This window comes from Vanacampus margaritifer, chromosome 14, assembly GCF_051991255.1.
Source record: "Vanacampus margaritifer isolate UIUO_Vmar chromosome 14, RoL_Vmar_1.0, whole genome shotgun sequence".
Classification (NCBI taxonomy): domain Eukaryota; kingdom Metazoa; phylum Chordata; class Actinopteri; order Syngnathiformes; family Syngnathidae; genus Vanacampus; species Vanacampus margaritifer.
In genome coordinates, this window is record NC_135445.1 from 6,354,208 (window position 1) to 6,369,409 (window position 15,202).

Below are 15,202 nucleotides of genomic sequence, written 5' to 3' on the forward strand. Positions count from 1 at the left end.
AAGGATCGTAAATGTTAAGATCTATGACGTGTTAGCAGGCATCCCTGCTTTTTCAGTGCTCCTTTTTATTCTCTATATCATCGTTCTATGGGCAGTGGTTCCTGTTTTTTTATTGATTTATTATCAGATTCTTTTTTTCATATTCTTACATCGGACAATATTTTGCATTTCATTTAATATCCCAATCGATCAATGACATCATGATCATTATTTTTTTTAAATATTTTTTCTTTGCATTTCAATTGGTGTCAATTATATGTATTTTTTTTGCTATTCGTGGGCCGGGCCAGTCTCTATCCCCTGCGATCGATTGTAGAGTAAATGTACTATATTTTTTAATCAGATATATTGCTTCATCTTCTGATTGAATCAGATGATCTTTTTTTTTTTTAACTCGTTCGCTAATTGTGATCGATCGAAAAATCCTGATCGTGTAAAGCCAATACTGTATATTTATATTTTATAATAGTATATGTCTAATATTTGCACACGTCGACCTAATTGTGAATGAAAGAAAAACCCACAGTGGTCGCAGAAATAACTTGAATCTAATAAATAATGTTATGAAAATGATCCAAAGAAAATCAGACATTGCTTTTGAATTGTGGTTCAACAGAATTTTTAAGCAATGTGTATGGGAAAAGATATTTCTTTACAGTGGTTGGTAACAGTTGTAGTAAAAAACGCATTTAGAATAATGAAAAGAGAGCTTGCCAAAAGAAAGAGCATCGGTCTGTGCAAGGAAACTAGGATACGTCCTCCTACAGGAGACACCTGCTGTGCGTGTCTATTTTTTCATAACTGCTGACGAACATAATGAGGCCACTTTTAGCCAAAGTTCTAAACAACAAAGACAGTTTAATTGCAGTCTGCAGGTGGTTTATCATGCTGTTATCGCAGCATGCTTTTATATCACCTTGCCGCTTTCGTCGTTTCATCTAAAGGGTGAGCGATGGTTATTTTTTAAGCATATTGTCTTGAACATCAGCCTCGATCTTTTGTCTCATTTTTGCCGGTATTGTCAGTCGCAGTTTGTCTTGCTATGTTTACCAAAAATAAAGCTGTCCTTTCAATCCCCGATAACAAGCAAACAGTGCATTATCTCAACAAGTTGCAGTTTTGTCTGCACAAAGCGCGATGAAATGGACTGATAGCGGAAGTTATTATTACTATTGCCGAGGATAGAAAGATACAAAGTCTTGTTGATGGGCTCCTTCTAGCTAAAAAAAAAAAAAAAAAAAAAGTAATAAAAATGATAAAACGTGAAGGATGATCAATCACAATAAGAGATAATGAAAGTAGTGACTTTTTGATGGCTTGGTTTTTTTTAAGATTGATTTTATTTCATCTTTGCGTATATAATTTTGGTTTATGCCAAGTCCCGTAAAAAAATACAGTAGTGCCATCAGATACCAGTGACTCTTAACTTTTGAGTTTTCAAGATACAAGCCATCATTTGCCTGGCAAAAAAAGTAGGCGTTGAGATATTTAAGGCCACTCCCAAACTAGTGAAGTTTACTGTCAAACTATCACGGCTCCGACGACGCTTTTCCCTAGGAAAGACAATTTAGCTAAATGCTAACACGCGTTGCAAACAAAACTGTGTTGCTCGAACAAACAGCATGCTCTTACCCTTTCATGCAATGGATGCCAGATGTCTGCATTATACTGCCCCCAGGTGGTTAAGATACGCACACGCGTTGCTAGGCCAAATTCATTGGGCTGGCTCATAACTGCCCCGTAGCCCAATGAGAAAAAATGGCTTTCTGAATTAGCAAGAGCAGAACTTTTTTCACCTTCGAATAACTGCTCTGTGCTTAAAAACATCTCTGAAGTCATTACTAAGTAAGTGACATTCTTTGTATTTTTATTACAGACATTTTTATGGAAGTAGACCAAGACTTTTTATTCATTCATATGCCGCTTTCGAAAATATGCGCGGACACACACACACACACACAGACAGAGTTGCGGATGTGACATAGAAAAAAATGGCAACTGAAAGAACATAATAACAGATCTTGTTATTTTGTGGATGAATAAAGACGCTGAATAGATTTCCAGTGGAACATAAGCCATTATACGTCATGAGAAAAATGTCAACGGCCGAATTCCAACAGACACGGCAACACAATTTGCCGTTTCATTTTTGCTATGACATTTATTCAGTGTTTAGATGCCGCAGAGCATTGTAGCAGCTCATTAGCCGACACCGTTGTTCATTGCTCTCTGGTACCTGAATAACGACCCCCCAGGATTAGGATTTAAATTATTTGTGTAGCCTGGAAAGGACCCAGTGGAGCGTCGCGATTTGAAGACCCCAGCAAAGATGGTTTACCTCATAGTCACATGTAGCTACATGGTGGCCTTAGTAACACAGCGCACATGGCCGAGAAGTCAATGTTTATCATACCATCCACAGTCACACATATCCAGAACCTTGCTCATAATGCAAACAGGAAGAAATCTTCAGATAAAGTAACGGAGCTTAACCTTTTTTAGAAAGTCTCTTTTTCTTTGCCGTTTCTTTGCTATTGTTACATCTCTACTATCTGATGTGCTAATTCGCTAGCTAGCAGCCAATCACAGTGATCTATTGTCACAAATGGCCGCCTCCATTTTGCATTCTGACTATCGACACCACATTCATTCATTCATGCGTGTGCATGTGTCATGGCCACCTCACTGAAAAATTTCTAGCTTCGTCCCCCCTGTCTAGATATAGGTAAAAATTAATTAATAAATGCATTAATGTGGCGTCGCTGTGATATAACCCAACACTCCAGTCCTCAATTTGCCAATATGGCTGAAAAATTCTGTTGAATTTCAATTACGATGAACGCATCCATTTTTTGTCGCACGAGTTACATCATCCTGCGACCTCTAGTGAGGGTAAGTGGTTCAGAGAATGGATGTATGGATAGTTGCATCCTAATACGGTGCACGGTGACTTAGCAGTTTGCATGTCTGTCTCACTTTTCTGAGTCTGGATGTTCTCTCTGTGCTCTGTGTGTGTTTTTTGTGAGTACTCCCAACTTCCTCTGCCGATCCAACACCGTGCATTCTAGGTTCATTGAAGACTCTAAATAGTTCACAGGTTAGGTGCTAGCGAGTATAAATACTTGTTTTGTCCTTGGGTGAATCTCTGTTAATCTTAATTGCAGCGTTGCTCACTCCTACTGTATGCTTCAAAAGTGACCTGAAAGTGTTAAATTGTCTTAAATTTTCATCAGTGAGGTTCTAAGGTAGCTAAAATAAAAAAAAATTTTTTTTTAAAAAGATTTCATTCTTTATCCTCTGCAAAGAAAAACTAGTATTACTGCAGCTCTAGTGACCATTTTCATGTACAATACTGTATATCCATATGTGCATACTACAGCAGTTTCATTAATTAAAGTAATAAAAAAAAAAAGTCAATTCTTTACATTCTATTTAATGATGTCATTAGTGTACATTTTTAGTAAGTAAGATTTAATAATAGAGTGCGATTTTACTTTTTGAAAAACAATCATGTGTTGTTTTCTTGTGAGGCTCGCATGTTTAAAGACAAATACTTATTATATGTCAACAAGTGCCTCAACTTCAAATCAATATCATCTTGACTGAGTTCCACTTTGTGAAGAACGAGGGCTTTCCTCTTGTCTGCTGTTGTTCCACGAATGAGTCAACTGCTCTTTACCGCCCACACGGACATGAACATTACCCATAATAAGCGGCGACTTAATAATGTGGTGTTTTGTCTTTCAACCCTTTGTTGTCCCCCACCCACCCTTTTCCTCTGCCCTTACATTTGGCGGCCTCCTCCTCCTCTTCTTCCTCCGTGCTTTCCCTGCCCAAAGGAACTTCCGGAAGCATCTTCGTATGGTGGGCAGCAGAAGGATTAAAGCGCAGAGTGAGTCAGACGTGCGCGTGATTGATGCGCAAATTGTCAAGTGTTGTTCACCTCGCCTTCATCCGTGTGTGTTTCTTTTTTCTGTTTACCGCTGCTTTGGCATATGGGAGGCTGCGAATGTTGTGTTCGGGGACTTCCGGAGTTCCTGGGTTTGTGTGTGCGTCAGAAGAAATGCGTGTCCACCCTGTAGGTGGTCTTTTTCCTCTGGCTTCGCTTTGAATGTTTGTTTAAATATTCCGAACGAGAATAGTCACAGACAATGTGTGTGTTTGGTGTGAATGGTCTCGTATAAAAGACTCATTGAATTGTTTTTAAGCGTACTTTCTTTAATTTAGTGCTATAAACACCAGAATTGTAACAAACATGCGGGGGCGGAGCCAATCACAGAGCACATATAGACAACTATTGACACGGATTGGGAAATTCTAGCTTTTTGGGAAGAACCTTTTCCAAGGTCCACAACGGCATGCGTGGATGAATTTGCGGTGGAATTTCTCATTTGTGTATGGACGTGGGCTTCATTTGTGCGCTTGTGCGCTGCATACGCCTCTGCACTTGTGCGTCTCAGGTCGTTTGTGGGTTCTAAAAGTGTGCGCGCGTGTGACGATCTCTCCCCGCCTGCACTAGCGTTCGCTGAGCGTAGATCGAAGAGTTTCAGCCGCTCCTGGAGTGACCCCACCCCTGTCAAGACTGACTCTCCTCACGAACCCAGAGACAGTGAGTCCGCACTGCATGGACACGCTTACACACGTTGAACATCACAAAGACGACGAGGCACACACTTTTACCATCTCCTGAAATGTTGTATAACGTGTGATGACAGCGTATCAAGATGGCCGCTCACCCCAACACAAAATGGCAGTCAAACCAAAACTCGCTGTCTCTGCTGTTAAATCTCCCCCTGTCCGTCTGTGTGCCTTTATGACCCAAATTCAACTTTGTGCCGCCCTCTCTGTGAGTACGTCCACCAAAATGCTTTGTGTGTATGTGGTGTGAATTTTCCGACCTACTGTGCAACGTGTGGCTCGCCGGTTGCCTTTGTGTGTTGACGTCTGCGTTTTGTGTCTTTGTGGTTTTGTTTTCTCTCCATGTCCATCTTCAGTGTGCGTTGCGTGATAAATGTACTGTTGAGTGCAGTCTAATGTTGAGTTGTCACTCTTTCCCGAAGAAAAGGTATTCGCTTGGAGGAGGCACACTGATGGTCTAGCTGTGTCTGCTTCTCAATTTTTCCAATGTGTTTTTGTACATGTACATTTGACACATACAAAAAAAAATCATCCATCCATCCATTTTCGACAACATTTATTTTGTTCAGGGTCAACAACACTTGCACTAATATTTATGATCCATGTGTGTAAACGTAATGTAGAAATATAATTACTACTAAAAGGGGGAAAAGGTCTGTGCTAATAAAAAAAAATAAGAAATCTTAAAAAAAAAAATCTGCCAGCATGAGTCATTTTGGATGTTATTTGTTGTGTATGAATGGGATGAAGGAGAAAAAAAGCTGGCTAATGTGACATTAGTCACAATAGCTAAAAGAAAAAAATTAACAGCATACATCTTGCTAGAAGAGTATCAAAAAAAATAATAATGTAAATCTGAAGCTCTGTGTGGTAAACTTTTGTCCTCAAAGGCCACATTTGAGTTAGAAAGGTGACAGAAGGGCCAAGTCATTCATAGATGAAGTACTAAAAAAAAAGCTAAAACGTGGATGCAAATATGTAAAATTATATATTTGAATAATACAATGATAATACATTTTCACTTTTTTTTTTCTTCTTACTTACAAATAATTACTACTGTAATGAATTTTTGAAAACTGAATTTGTAACCACCAATTTTAGAGTAATTTTAAACGTGGCTCAATGTAAATATTGCAGGACTAAATTAATATTTATTGGGTTGGGCTAATTTAAACTTTGTCCATTCTAGAACAGTTTCCGGTCGTACTCTACACTACAGCCTACATATAAGAAGTTAAATACCTCAAAATACACTATATAAAGCTATTTCAACCTATTATGTCAAGTGAAAGTCAGCTAAGAAAGCAAAACTAGCATGAAGCTAGCATTTTGAAAGCCAAATGTACTCTAGACCTATAGCTGTGCATACAATTGGTTAAATTCCTCAAAATACACATCATAAAGCTATTTCAACCGAAGTGTAAAGTTAAAAAAATAAAAATCAGCTAAAATAGCTAAAATTGTATCACACTGATAAGAAGATAGCAAAATTAGCCTCAAGCTAGCATTTTGGCAAAAGTACTCTAGACCTATAGCTACGTTACGTATAAGATCGATTAAATACCTCTAAACACACTGCATGAAGCTATCTCATCCTCAACATAGCTGCAAAGTAAAAAATAATAATAATAATAAATCGGCTAAAAGAGCTAAAATTGTATCACACTGGTTAGAAGAGAGCAAAACTAGCATTAGCATTTCAAAAGCTAAAACAGTACGGTAAGTGAAATAACACTAATTTACATAATAGTGGTGACAAATAACGTTCTTAAATAGGGCATTTTGTGTTTCATACTGACCTCAGAATTCAAAAGTCACACAATGATTTACAAAATGCAGTCAAATACATTCAGTCATTCACGAAAATAATTTCAGGGCTCCAGTTCACTGCAGTTCATTCAACTATGTTGTTTTTATTTGAACCCATTTGATAAACAGTTCATTTGCTTCACTCTCTTAACGACGCACTTCAAATTGAAATGCGGTTGAAATTCTATAAGTGTCATTTTTAGCCTCGTAGGATCTGAATGAGGAGCAAATAACATTCGAGGGTAATGACGAGGAAAGAACATCATGGAATTCAAACACTCAACTCATCTTGTCATCGCAGTGATTAAACACTTCTTAACGGCTATTCACTATTCAGTAATCACATTTCCATTGACATGTTAAATAATTCCTCAGTCGGCAAACTGGTATATCAGACGAAAGCCGCTGTTAATAATTTTTGTTTCCAGAGCCTTCAAAAGTCTGTCGCAATTGAGCACAATAATATTTGTTACTAATCGAGTTGAACCCCTCGGCGTTATTTTATTTTGAAATGGCTTGGTCAGAACCAACAAAAAGCCAAAAAATGGTCAAATAACGCCCAGGGGTTAAATTGATAGTCTCTGCTATATTTTGGTTTTGCTGGCAATCTAAAGAAGACAAAAAATCTTCATTATGAGACATTTTATGACTCCCAGTGTGATGTTATGATAAAAATCTGCTTCGTCTCCCCACCATCAGTCATTCTTTTTACACGTCTGACAGCTGCCTCTGCCTTTTCCATCTGCCATTTTCTAGCATCAACACCATCCATTAAGAACTCCCCCCCTCCAGCGCACTATTCTCCACCTTTGGAATATGTCCTCCCTCCACACACACTCTCTTGTCTCGACCTTCTACCACACTCCAATGCTCATTAATGTTCTTCTTTTCAAGGTGGGGACCTGCAGACTTCCTGCGGCACCCTCGACGAAGGCGGGGTTGACGATGCCGCCGACTGGGAGGAGGAGAGAGAGATGGAGAGGCTTGCCTGCGAGGGAGATGACTTTATACCTCCCAAAATCATGGTGAGACACCACGTTATGTTTGGGAATGTTTACGAACCGGATCGCTAAATCCGGATCAAGCTTGTGTTTTAGAAAAGACCATAAATGTTCTGAGCGAATCAACGATGCCTAATGCCAAGTGATGCTTTCCATTTGGCCTCAATTATTTCAGGGCATGATTTATTGATTATGATACTCATCTCTAATATACACTGAACCAAACGCCACCCAACCATAATGCTTCCTTTTTGCTGTCGGTGTGTTATTATAATGATTGGCAGAGTAATCACAGGGTAGTAATGCTGCATTGCGCAAAACTGGAAAGTTAGACATTTCACTCTTTGGACTATTACAGCGGTCTACAACCTCTACTGTGGCTCCCTGTGGATCTTGAAAAAAAATACAAAATAGTAGTAGAAATTATTATTTTATTTTTTTACACATTTAGAGTTTTTTTTTTTTTAAATTAAATATTCTTCAAATAAATGAATGATTTAGATAAAAAAAATAATTAAATATTCAAAAAATGCAGAGTCCAAATTTTTAACTTGTCAGAGAAAAGAAAGTAGATGAAAAAGTTTAAAAATGACCTAAACATGTCCAAAAAGTGACCATAAAACTTCCCAAAAAGAAGAGGAAACGCAGATAATTACCATAAAATGTCAGAAATTTGAATAAAAAAGGAGGAAAAGAAAAACGCTCAAAATGTAACCGTAAAATGTCCAAAAACAAAACAAGACAGAAAATTACCATAAAATGTCTTTGAAATTGCCCCCCAAAAAGTCAGGAAATTGATTTTTTTAAAAAGGGGGCTGGCGGGGGCTGAAAAGAAAACATTTAAAAAATTACATGTCCACACCAAAAAAAAAATCCAAAAAATTACCAGAAAATGTCCACAAAATTGCCAAAAATGTCAGAAAATTGATAGCAAAAAAGTGTGAAAAATTAAGTATGAAAAAAATAATCCAGAAAGCAAATGAATGAGTACGTATTGAATGCTGCTGTCATATTTTTGTGTTACGGTGCAGCTCTAATTAAGCTCTAATTAGGGCCCTCTGTACATTAGACACACGGTTTTCTTCATCACAATCTGAAAAATGTTTTTCGGCCCCACACTCATTTTTGCTGATTTCTTTGGCCCAATTAAAAAATGCAATGAAATGCTTTTTTTTTTTAAAGTCACTTTTATGATAAAAAAAAAAGAGAAAATTGGCATCACCCAACCTTGATATCGTCAACACTTTCTTTCCTTTTCCTTCACCTTCAGCTGATCTCCTCCAAGGTCCCGAAGGCGGAGTACGTACCCACCATAATCCGCCGGGATGACCCGTCAATCATCCCCATCCTCTACGTGAGTCAAACACTCAAACTGCAGTCAAAGACGTCTTTTTCTGATCAATGTTATCTCTTGTTGCTTAGGACCACGAACATGCAACTTTCGATGACATTTTGGGTGAGTCAGAACTTCCATTTTGTGCTTTAATGACTACTTTGTACTTAATTCAGAAAACCGGACTCTCGCCAGTCAGTCTTATTATTTATTAATTTGCCTGCTAGTTTGTTGTTCATATTTGGTGAGTAATGTAATTGTGTTTCGCTAAGCTACGTTCGTGTTAGCTTAGCTGTTAGCATAGCTTTTCACTCTTCTTCTGTTTCTTACTACTTGTCCCCCTTTTGTGATACCGTGTAGCTTATTTATCGCCACGGACGCTAGAATTAGCGACTGCAATGTTTAGCCGCGCTAGTACTAGCTAGCCAGCCGTAACTCGTCGCTAGTGCAAGTTAGCTTTAAAAGCTAAGCTTTACCTTTAGCTCACCCCTTGTGATCGACAACATTTAAAGATGCTGCTTCAAAGGCGTAAGAGCATAAAGACTTTCAAAAATAAAAATCTCCTCAGGCTACGACTTGACACTTCTTCAACCAATTATACTTGCTGGATTTAAAACATGAGTGCTAATAATCCTATCACGGCAACAATGGATTCATGGCTGTCCGCCCACTGCTACTAAAAAAAATATTTTGTGCACACAACACAGGACCAGTTTTATTTATGTCACACGAGTTCACACTCAACATGGGCCAAAAAAATTGTCAGTTTTAATGACGTAAAGATGTTTTGGCCTCACGTGCTGCTTCAACGAAATGCTCCCTTGTTTTCCCACATAATGAAGTCGAAGGGCGTGAAACCCACGCGGTTCTTGACCAGACGCCAAAGAATAATTTACACAAACTCATTTCAGGTCACATGTGCATTGACATGTTTTCATGTGTCACTCTGCATATTTGCAACTGACGCAAAACCATCTTCTCTTAGTGGTCTTTGACTGCCAAAAACGTTAAATAACGTTTAGTAAAATCCTAAGGTGGAGTGCCAAAGACGTTAAAAGACGTTTCTTTCAAAACAGAGGTGAAACTAACCATTTTCTATTGTTGATTACTCAGAAACGGAATAAGGTAGAAACAAACTTTTTTTTTCTGATGAAAGATGAGAGTCCAATCTTTCATTTGGTAGTACGTGTGTTTCCATAGTCCAAACACATAATTTTCTGTGGACCTTGAAAGATCAGTCAAAATGCTTAAATCGGCTGGCACTGGCGTCATGATCCCTTTTCTGAAAACGTCTGGTAGTCAAAGAGTTAAGTTCCTAAACGATTGTGCATCCACTTTTTTGTCTCATCTCGTCCCTGACCTTGCCGTCGATGCGACCGTTCTTGACTTTTCTGTCTCGCAGAGGAAATTGAAAAGAAGCTGGCGGCTTACAGGAGGGGAAGCAAGTTCTGGAGGATGCTCATCTTTTGCCAGGTGGGGCACCGAGATGGAAACGCATGCTGTGTTTGTTGCAGAGTTGAAGGTTAACGGACGTGCACGTGCGCACCCGCCAGCCGGCTGCTGTCGACTAAAACGATTTCTAACGAAGAGTATCGAAATATAACGAGCGTAGATTGTTATTATGTCAAAAGTCCATGTTTTGTGTGCGTTTTAGGGAGGCCCGGGTCACCTGTACCTGCTGAAGAATAAAGTAGCAACATTCGCTAAGGTGGAAAAGGAAGAGGACATGAGTCAGTGAGTTCATTTCTTAAGATTCTTTTTATTCTACTTCGGCTTTGTGACGCCACTGAATAATGTCGAAAGAAACGTATTGTTAGGAAAGAGGAAAGTTGGCCTGAGCTGAAGTCTGTTTTGTGTCTATTTAGATTCTGGAGACGACTCAGCAGAATGATGAGTAAAGTCAACCCGGAGCCCAACCTCATCCACATCATGGGATGCTACGTCCTGGGAAACCCCAATGGAGAGAAGGTACACGCTCAAAAAATGCTGCCCGCTTGCGAAGTTGCTGTGGATTTTGAACAGATTGGGTTGCTTTTACCCGAGGTTGGTCCAAAATAACACATTTGGGGTCAAAAATGGGCCGATCCACTACTTGGGTCAATTTGAATCAGCTTTCCGGGTTGTTTGGCAACAAAACAATCTAAAAACTGGGTCATTTCGTATAAAACACGCCAAAAATTTGAACCCTTTTGTACAAAATAACAACAACAAAGATAGGTCATTTTGACCAAAACAACCCCCCAAATTGGGTCATTTTCTATTAAATAACCCAAAAATAATTGGACTGTATTGTACAAAAATAAAAATGGTGTCCTTCTTCTGTCCAAATGAATAACACAGAGACCCCCCCCCCCCCCAAAAAAAAAGTGGATCGTTTTGTACAGAACAACTAAAAAATTGGGTCATTTTGTATAAAACAACCCCCAAAATTGGATTGTTTTGCACACACAAAAAAAGCTGCAAAATAATTAATTTTTACATGTATACATAAAAGCGAGTCGGTTTGTACAAAACAACTAAAAAAGAATTGGGTCATTTTGTATAAAATATCCCAAAAATAATTGGACTGTATTGTACAAAAATAAAAATGGTGTCCTTCCTCTGAATAAATAAATGAATAACACAGAGCTCTCCAAAAAAATAAAACAAAAAATAAAAAAAATGGATCGTGTTGTACAGAACAACTAAAAAATTTTGTATAAAACAACCCCCAAAATCAGATTGTTGTGTGTAAAAAAAAAAAAAAAAAAAAGGGTGCTGAAGATCTTAAGCAATACTGATAACTTGGTAATCAATTTCTTAGTAGCTTTAGCTCATCAGGATTTACCCCAACATGTTGGATCAAAATCTTGACCCAACATGTTGGGCCAAATCCTCAACCCAAATAACCCAACATGGGCTTTGTCACTTTTGGAACCTTTTCTATGTGGAACATAGAGACATCACCGAACCCATTCCCCCCCCCCCCCCTTTCAATTACAAAACTCCCTTCCAAAAATATGCCGAAAGACAACAAATGGCGTCTGCAGACGCGCGCCAGCCAGCAAACATTGACGCAGGCTAGCGATTTGTGTCCGTCCCGCTGGCGTCTGCCAAAAACGTTACATAAATTTGGATCTCGGAAGGCTTGATGGGCTGTCTGGCAACGTGAAGAACAGCAGACTGCGGATCAGTGTTTTGTTTTTCTTTTGAAATCCGGCTTGTCAAACATTAAGTAGACAAAGTTGCTTCAAGACAGAAAAAAAAAAGTGACGCTTTTTATTTTGTTGCTTTTAACATAACTTGTGTAGAGCATTTGACATATTTGTCGGTCAAAGAGTGAGTGTGTGTGTGTTTGATTTTTTTTTTCCTTCCCCCTGCTGAGCGGGCATCCAAATGTGAAGGGGCTTAAGAGGCCTTTGCGTTCTTATCTGCGTCCAACAGCTGTTCCAGAAACTGAAGAATCTGATGAGGCCTTATTCTGTGGAGTTCGAGTCGCCACTGGAGCTCTCTGCGCAGGGTGGGTGTGAACCAATCGTGCAACTTTGATGTTGACGCGTGAGTCATTTCTACTTTGCATAACGTCACCAACAGGATGCCTTCTTCACATTCCACATGGACACGCTCAGAATAAAAAGTAGAAAAATCAACACCGGGTTTTACAAGGTAACAATGGAATTCATTCAAGTGCAGAGGGAGGCTCGTAGATCAATTAGGTTGCACTTCCGAACAGTAGGGGGCAGCACATGACTAGAAATCACTCCATCCGTTTATTGTCCCTAATAAGTGATGAAAACCAGAACACTTGCCAGTAAACACCAGAAAATCTGTCTCCATCCAGCAGGGGGCAGCAGATGACCAACAAAACCTTATTTTTGGCTTCCCTAAACCCAGAACATGCTGGTCACATGACATATGGACGCCATCTTGTTATGCTGCTGGGTGGGCTCTGTGTAGGACTGTATTATACTGGGGGCAGCACGGTGGCTGACTGGTTAGCACGTCCGCCTCCCAGTGCAGAGGACGTGAGATCGAGTCCGGGCTTCGGCCTTCCTGGGTGGAGTTTGCATGTTCTCCCCGTGCTTGCGTGGGTTTTCACCGGGTACTCCGGTTTCCTCCCACATTCCAAAAACATGCATGGCAGGTTAATTGAACACTCCAAATTGTCCCTAGGTGTGAATGTGAGTGTGGTTGTTCGTCTCTGTGTGCCCTGCGATTGGCTGGCAACCAGTTCAGGGTGTACCCCGCCTACTGCCCGAAGCCGGCTGGGATAGGCTCCAGCACCCCCGCGACCCTAGTGAGGAAAAGCGGCCAAGAAAATGGATGGATGGATGGATGTATTATACTGCCTCCTGGTGGCCAAGATGGACAGAAGGAGCAGCACAATGGATTGAAGCATTAAACCCGGATTCATTTTTATGGTCTATTTATGTCATTTAATTTCATTTCATTTATTTTAATGAGAACCAACTTTGGTGTCCCTCTCGTGAAGGCAAAGAGATGATCGAGATGTACTTCGACTTCCGCCTCTACCGCCTTTGGAAGACGCGTCAGCACTCCAAACTGTTGGACTACGAGGACCTTTTGTGACGAAGAAACGCCCAAGATGACGAGGACGTCCCCTCGGGGCCATGAGGACAGCGTCGCCGTGACGACGGATGTTGTCGCTCACCTGCCGTCAACGGCGATGAACGTCTAGGTTTTTTTTTTTTTTGCCCCACGGTGAAAAAGGGACAAGGACCTTGAATGACTTCAGGTTAAAAAAAAAAAAGAAAATAAAAAATGACTTTGTTGCTCTTTTCATTTTGAGTGTTTAAAAAGTCATGTGTAAAGAGCCTATCTATTTAAGTCATTATTCGGTTGCAAGGATGTGTGGTCGTGTCTCCTACATACAGTGGATTGAAAAAGTCTACACACCCCTGTTCAAATGCCAGGTTTTTGTGATGTAAAAAAAAAAAAAAAAGAGGATAATTTTAAACTTTAACCACTATTGATTGAATAAAAATAAACTTTTCAAGAAAGCAAGTACAAAAAAAGGGGGGTTGCGTAAGTGTGCACACCCTCATAAATGGGATCTAGCTGTGTTCAAAATTAACCAATCACATTCAAGCTCACATTTAATGGGAGTCAGCACTCACCTGCCACCATTTAAAGTGCCTCTGATTAATCTGAAAGTTCAGTTGTTTTAGTAGGCTTTTCCTGACTTTATTTCCCTTTCTAGCAGAGGCATTGAAGACTGTTCTAACGCTGACTGCTATTTTGAACTGTTTGTAATTCCTTCCTTGTGCAACCACATTACAGTTTTTATTTATGATTTTTAGTTCACTTCCCATCTTGGAAAGCTTTTTTTTTAGTTGGGTTATACAGTGTACAAGATCGAGTTTGCATTTGCATACATACAATTTGAACATATTGACAAACATTTTTTTATTTAAATGGCCACTAACTCACCTTCAATGGAAACAAAAAAAAGAGCAATTTTCTTATATCGCAAAAAAATAGCATTTGAACAGGGGTGTGTAGACTTTTACAATGCCCTGCATACATCCATAACTATTCCATCCTTTGTGTCCGTATAAAAATCTTGGCATAGCTTCAATCGTGCAAATAATAATAATAATCCTCACTGACAAAAAGTTTCTTTTTGATTTGCATTGCTGTGCGTTTTTCTTACCGGCATACGTTGGAACAACTCAGGTTTTAGCCACTAAAGTAACGATTGTGTCGATCTAAGATATTCTAATGTTTATCGCCATCTGGCTGGGAGTGAATGTACAATTAGCGCTACAGAAATGTACTGTACCTCTTCATCGTTTTGTTTTTTGGTGTGAATGTGGTCGCTTGCCATGCAGAAAAAAAAAATACAAAAATGATGTGCATTTCTTGTGTGTTTATTTATTTATTTTATTTTTTTGCGGCTGTGAAGAGCTGAATGTGTTCACATTCCTGTTGCGATGTCAAGAGGGATGTAAAAGCCATCCAAATGTTTGCCCTGTTGGTTGACATATTTCAAGAAACTTAACAAAAATTATTATTATTATTTTCATGCCAGCATCATTTTGAGACTTCTATGAGGTGGTTGTGGCTCAATCAATTGCGATCAATTGATTTGATTATCGTGACGTAATGCACAGGAGGTGGAAAATGTGGAGAAACAAAAACAAAAGGGCTTGGATGATGAGTGGAAATGTTGAAAATTGAAGGGCGAGTCAGTTCTACAAATGTTGTGGCGAGTGGCAATGAATATTTTCTTAACGTGTCCTCAGTTGTGTTTGAGGAATAACGCATTAAAGATGATGTCATTCTGTGATCTTTTGTCCTGCCCAAGATGACAACTCAAAAACTTCTCAGTACAAACATACTTTTTTTCTCTCTCTCTTTTTTTTTTTGTCAAATCACCTTGTAAACATTTGTTTTTAAAGGCGCTATACAAATAAAGTTT

The 15,202-nt window shown here is 39.2% G+C and overlaps 1 protein-coding gene across 1 annotated transcript in view; it reads left to right on the forward strand.

Annotated features, from left to right (window-relative positions):
- Nucleotides 1–15,070, forward strand: part of nsmfa (NMDA receptor synaptonuclear signaling and neuronal migration factor a) — a 44,247-nt gene extending 29,177 nt beyond the window's left edge. Inside the window, 10 exon segments of the mRNA XM_077542546.1 lie at nt 3,840–3,892; nt 4,520–4,609; nt 7,342–7,472; nt 8,719–8,802; nt 8,871–8,904; nt 10,184–10,254; nt 10,436–10,515; nt 10,647–10,749; nt 12,205–12,280; nt 13,253–15,070. Coding sequence (XP_077398672.1) covers nt 3,840–3,892; nt 4,520–4,609; nt 7,342–7,472; nt 8,719–8,802; nt 8,871–8,904; nt 10,184–10,254; nt 10,436–10,515; nt 10,647–10,749; nt 12,205–12,280; nt 13,253–13,350 — 820 coding nt within the window. The 3' untranslated portion in view covers nt 13,351–15,070.
- The last annotated feature ends 132 nt before the right edge of the window (nt 15,071–15,202 follow it).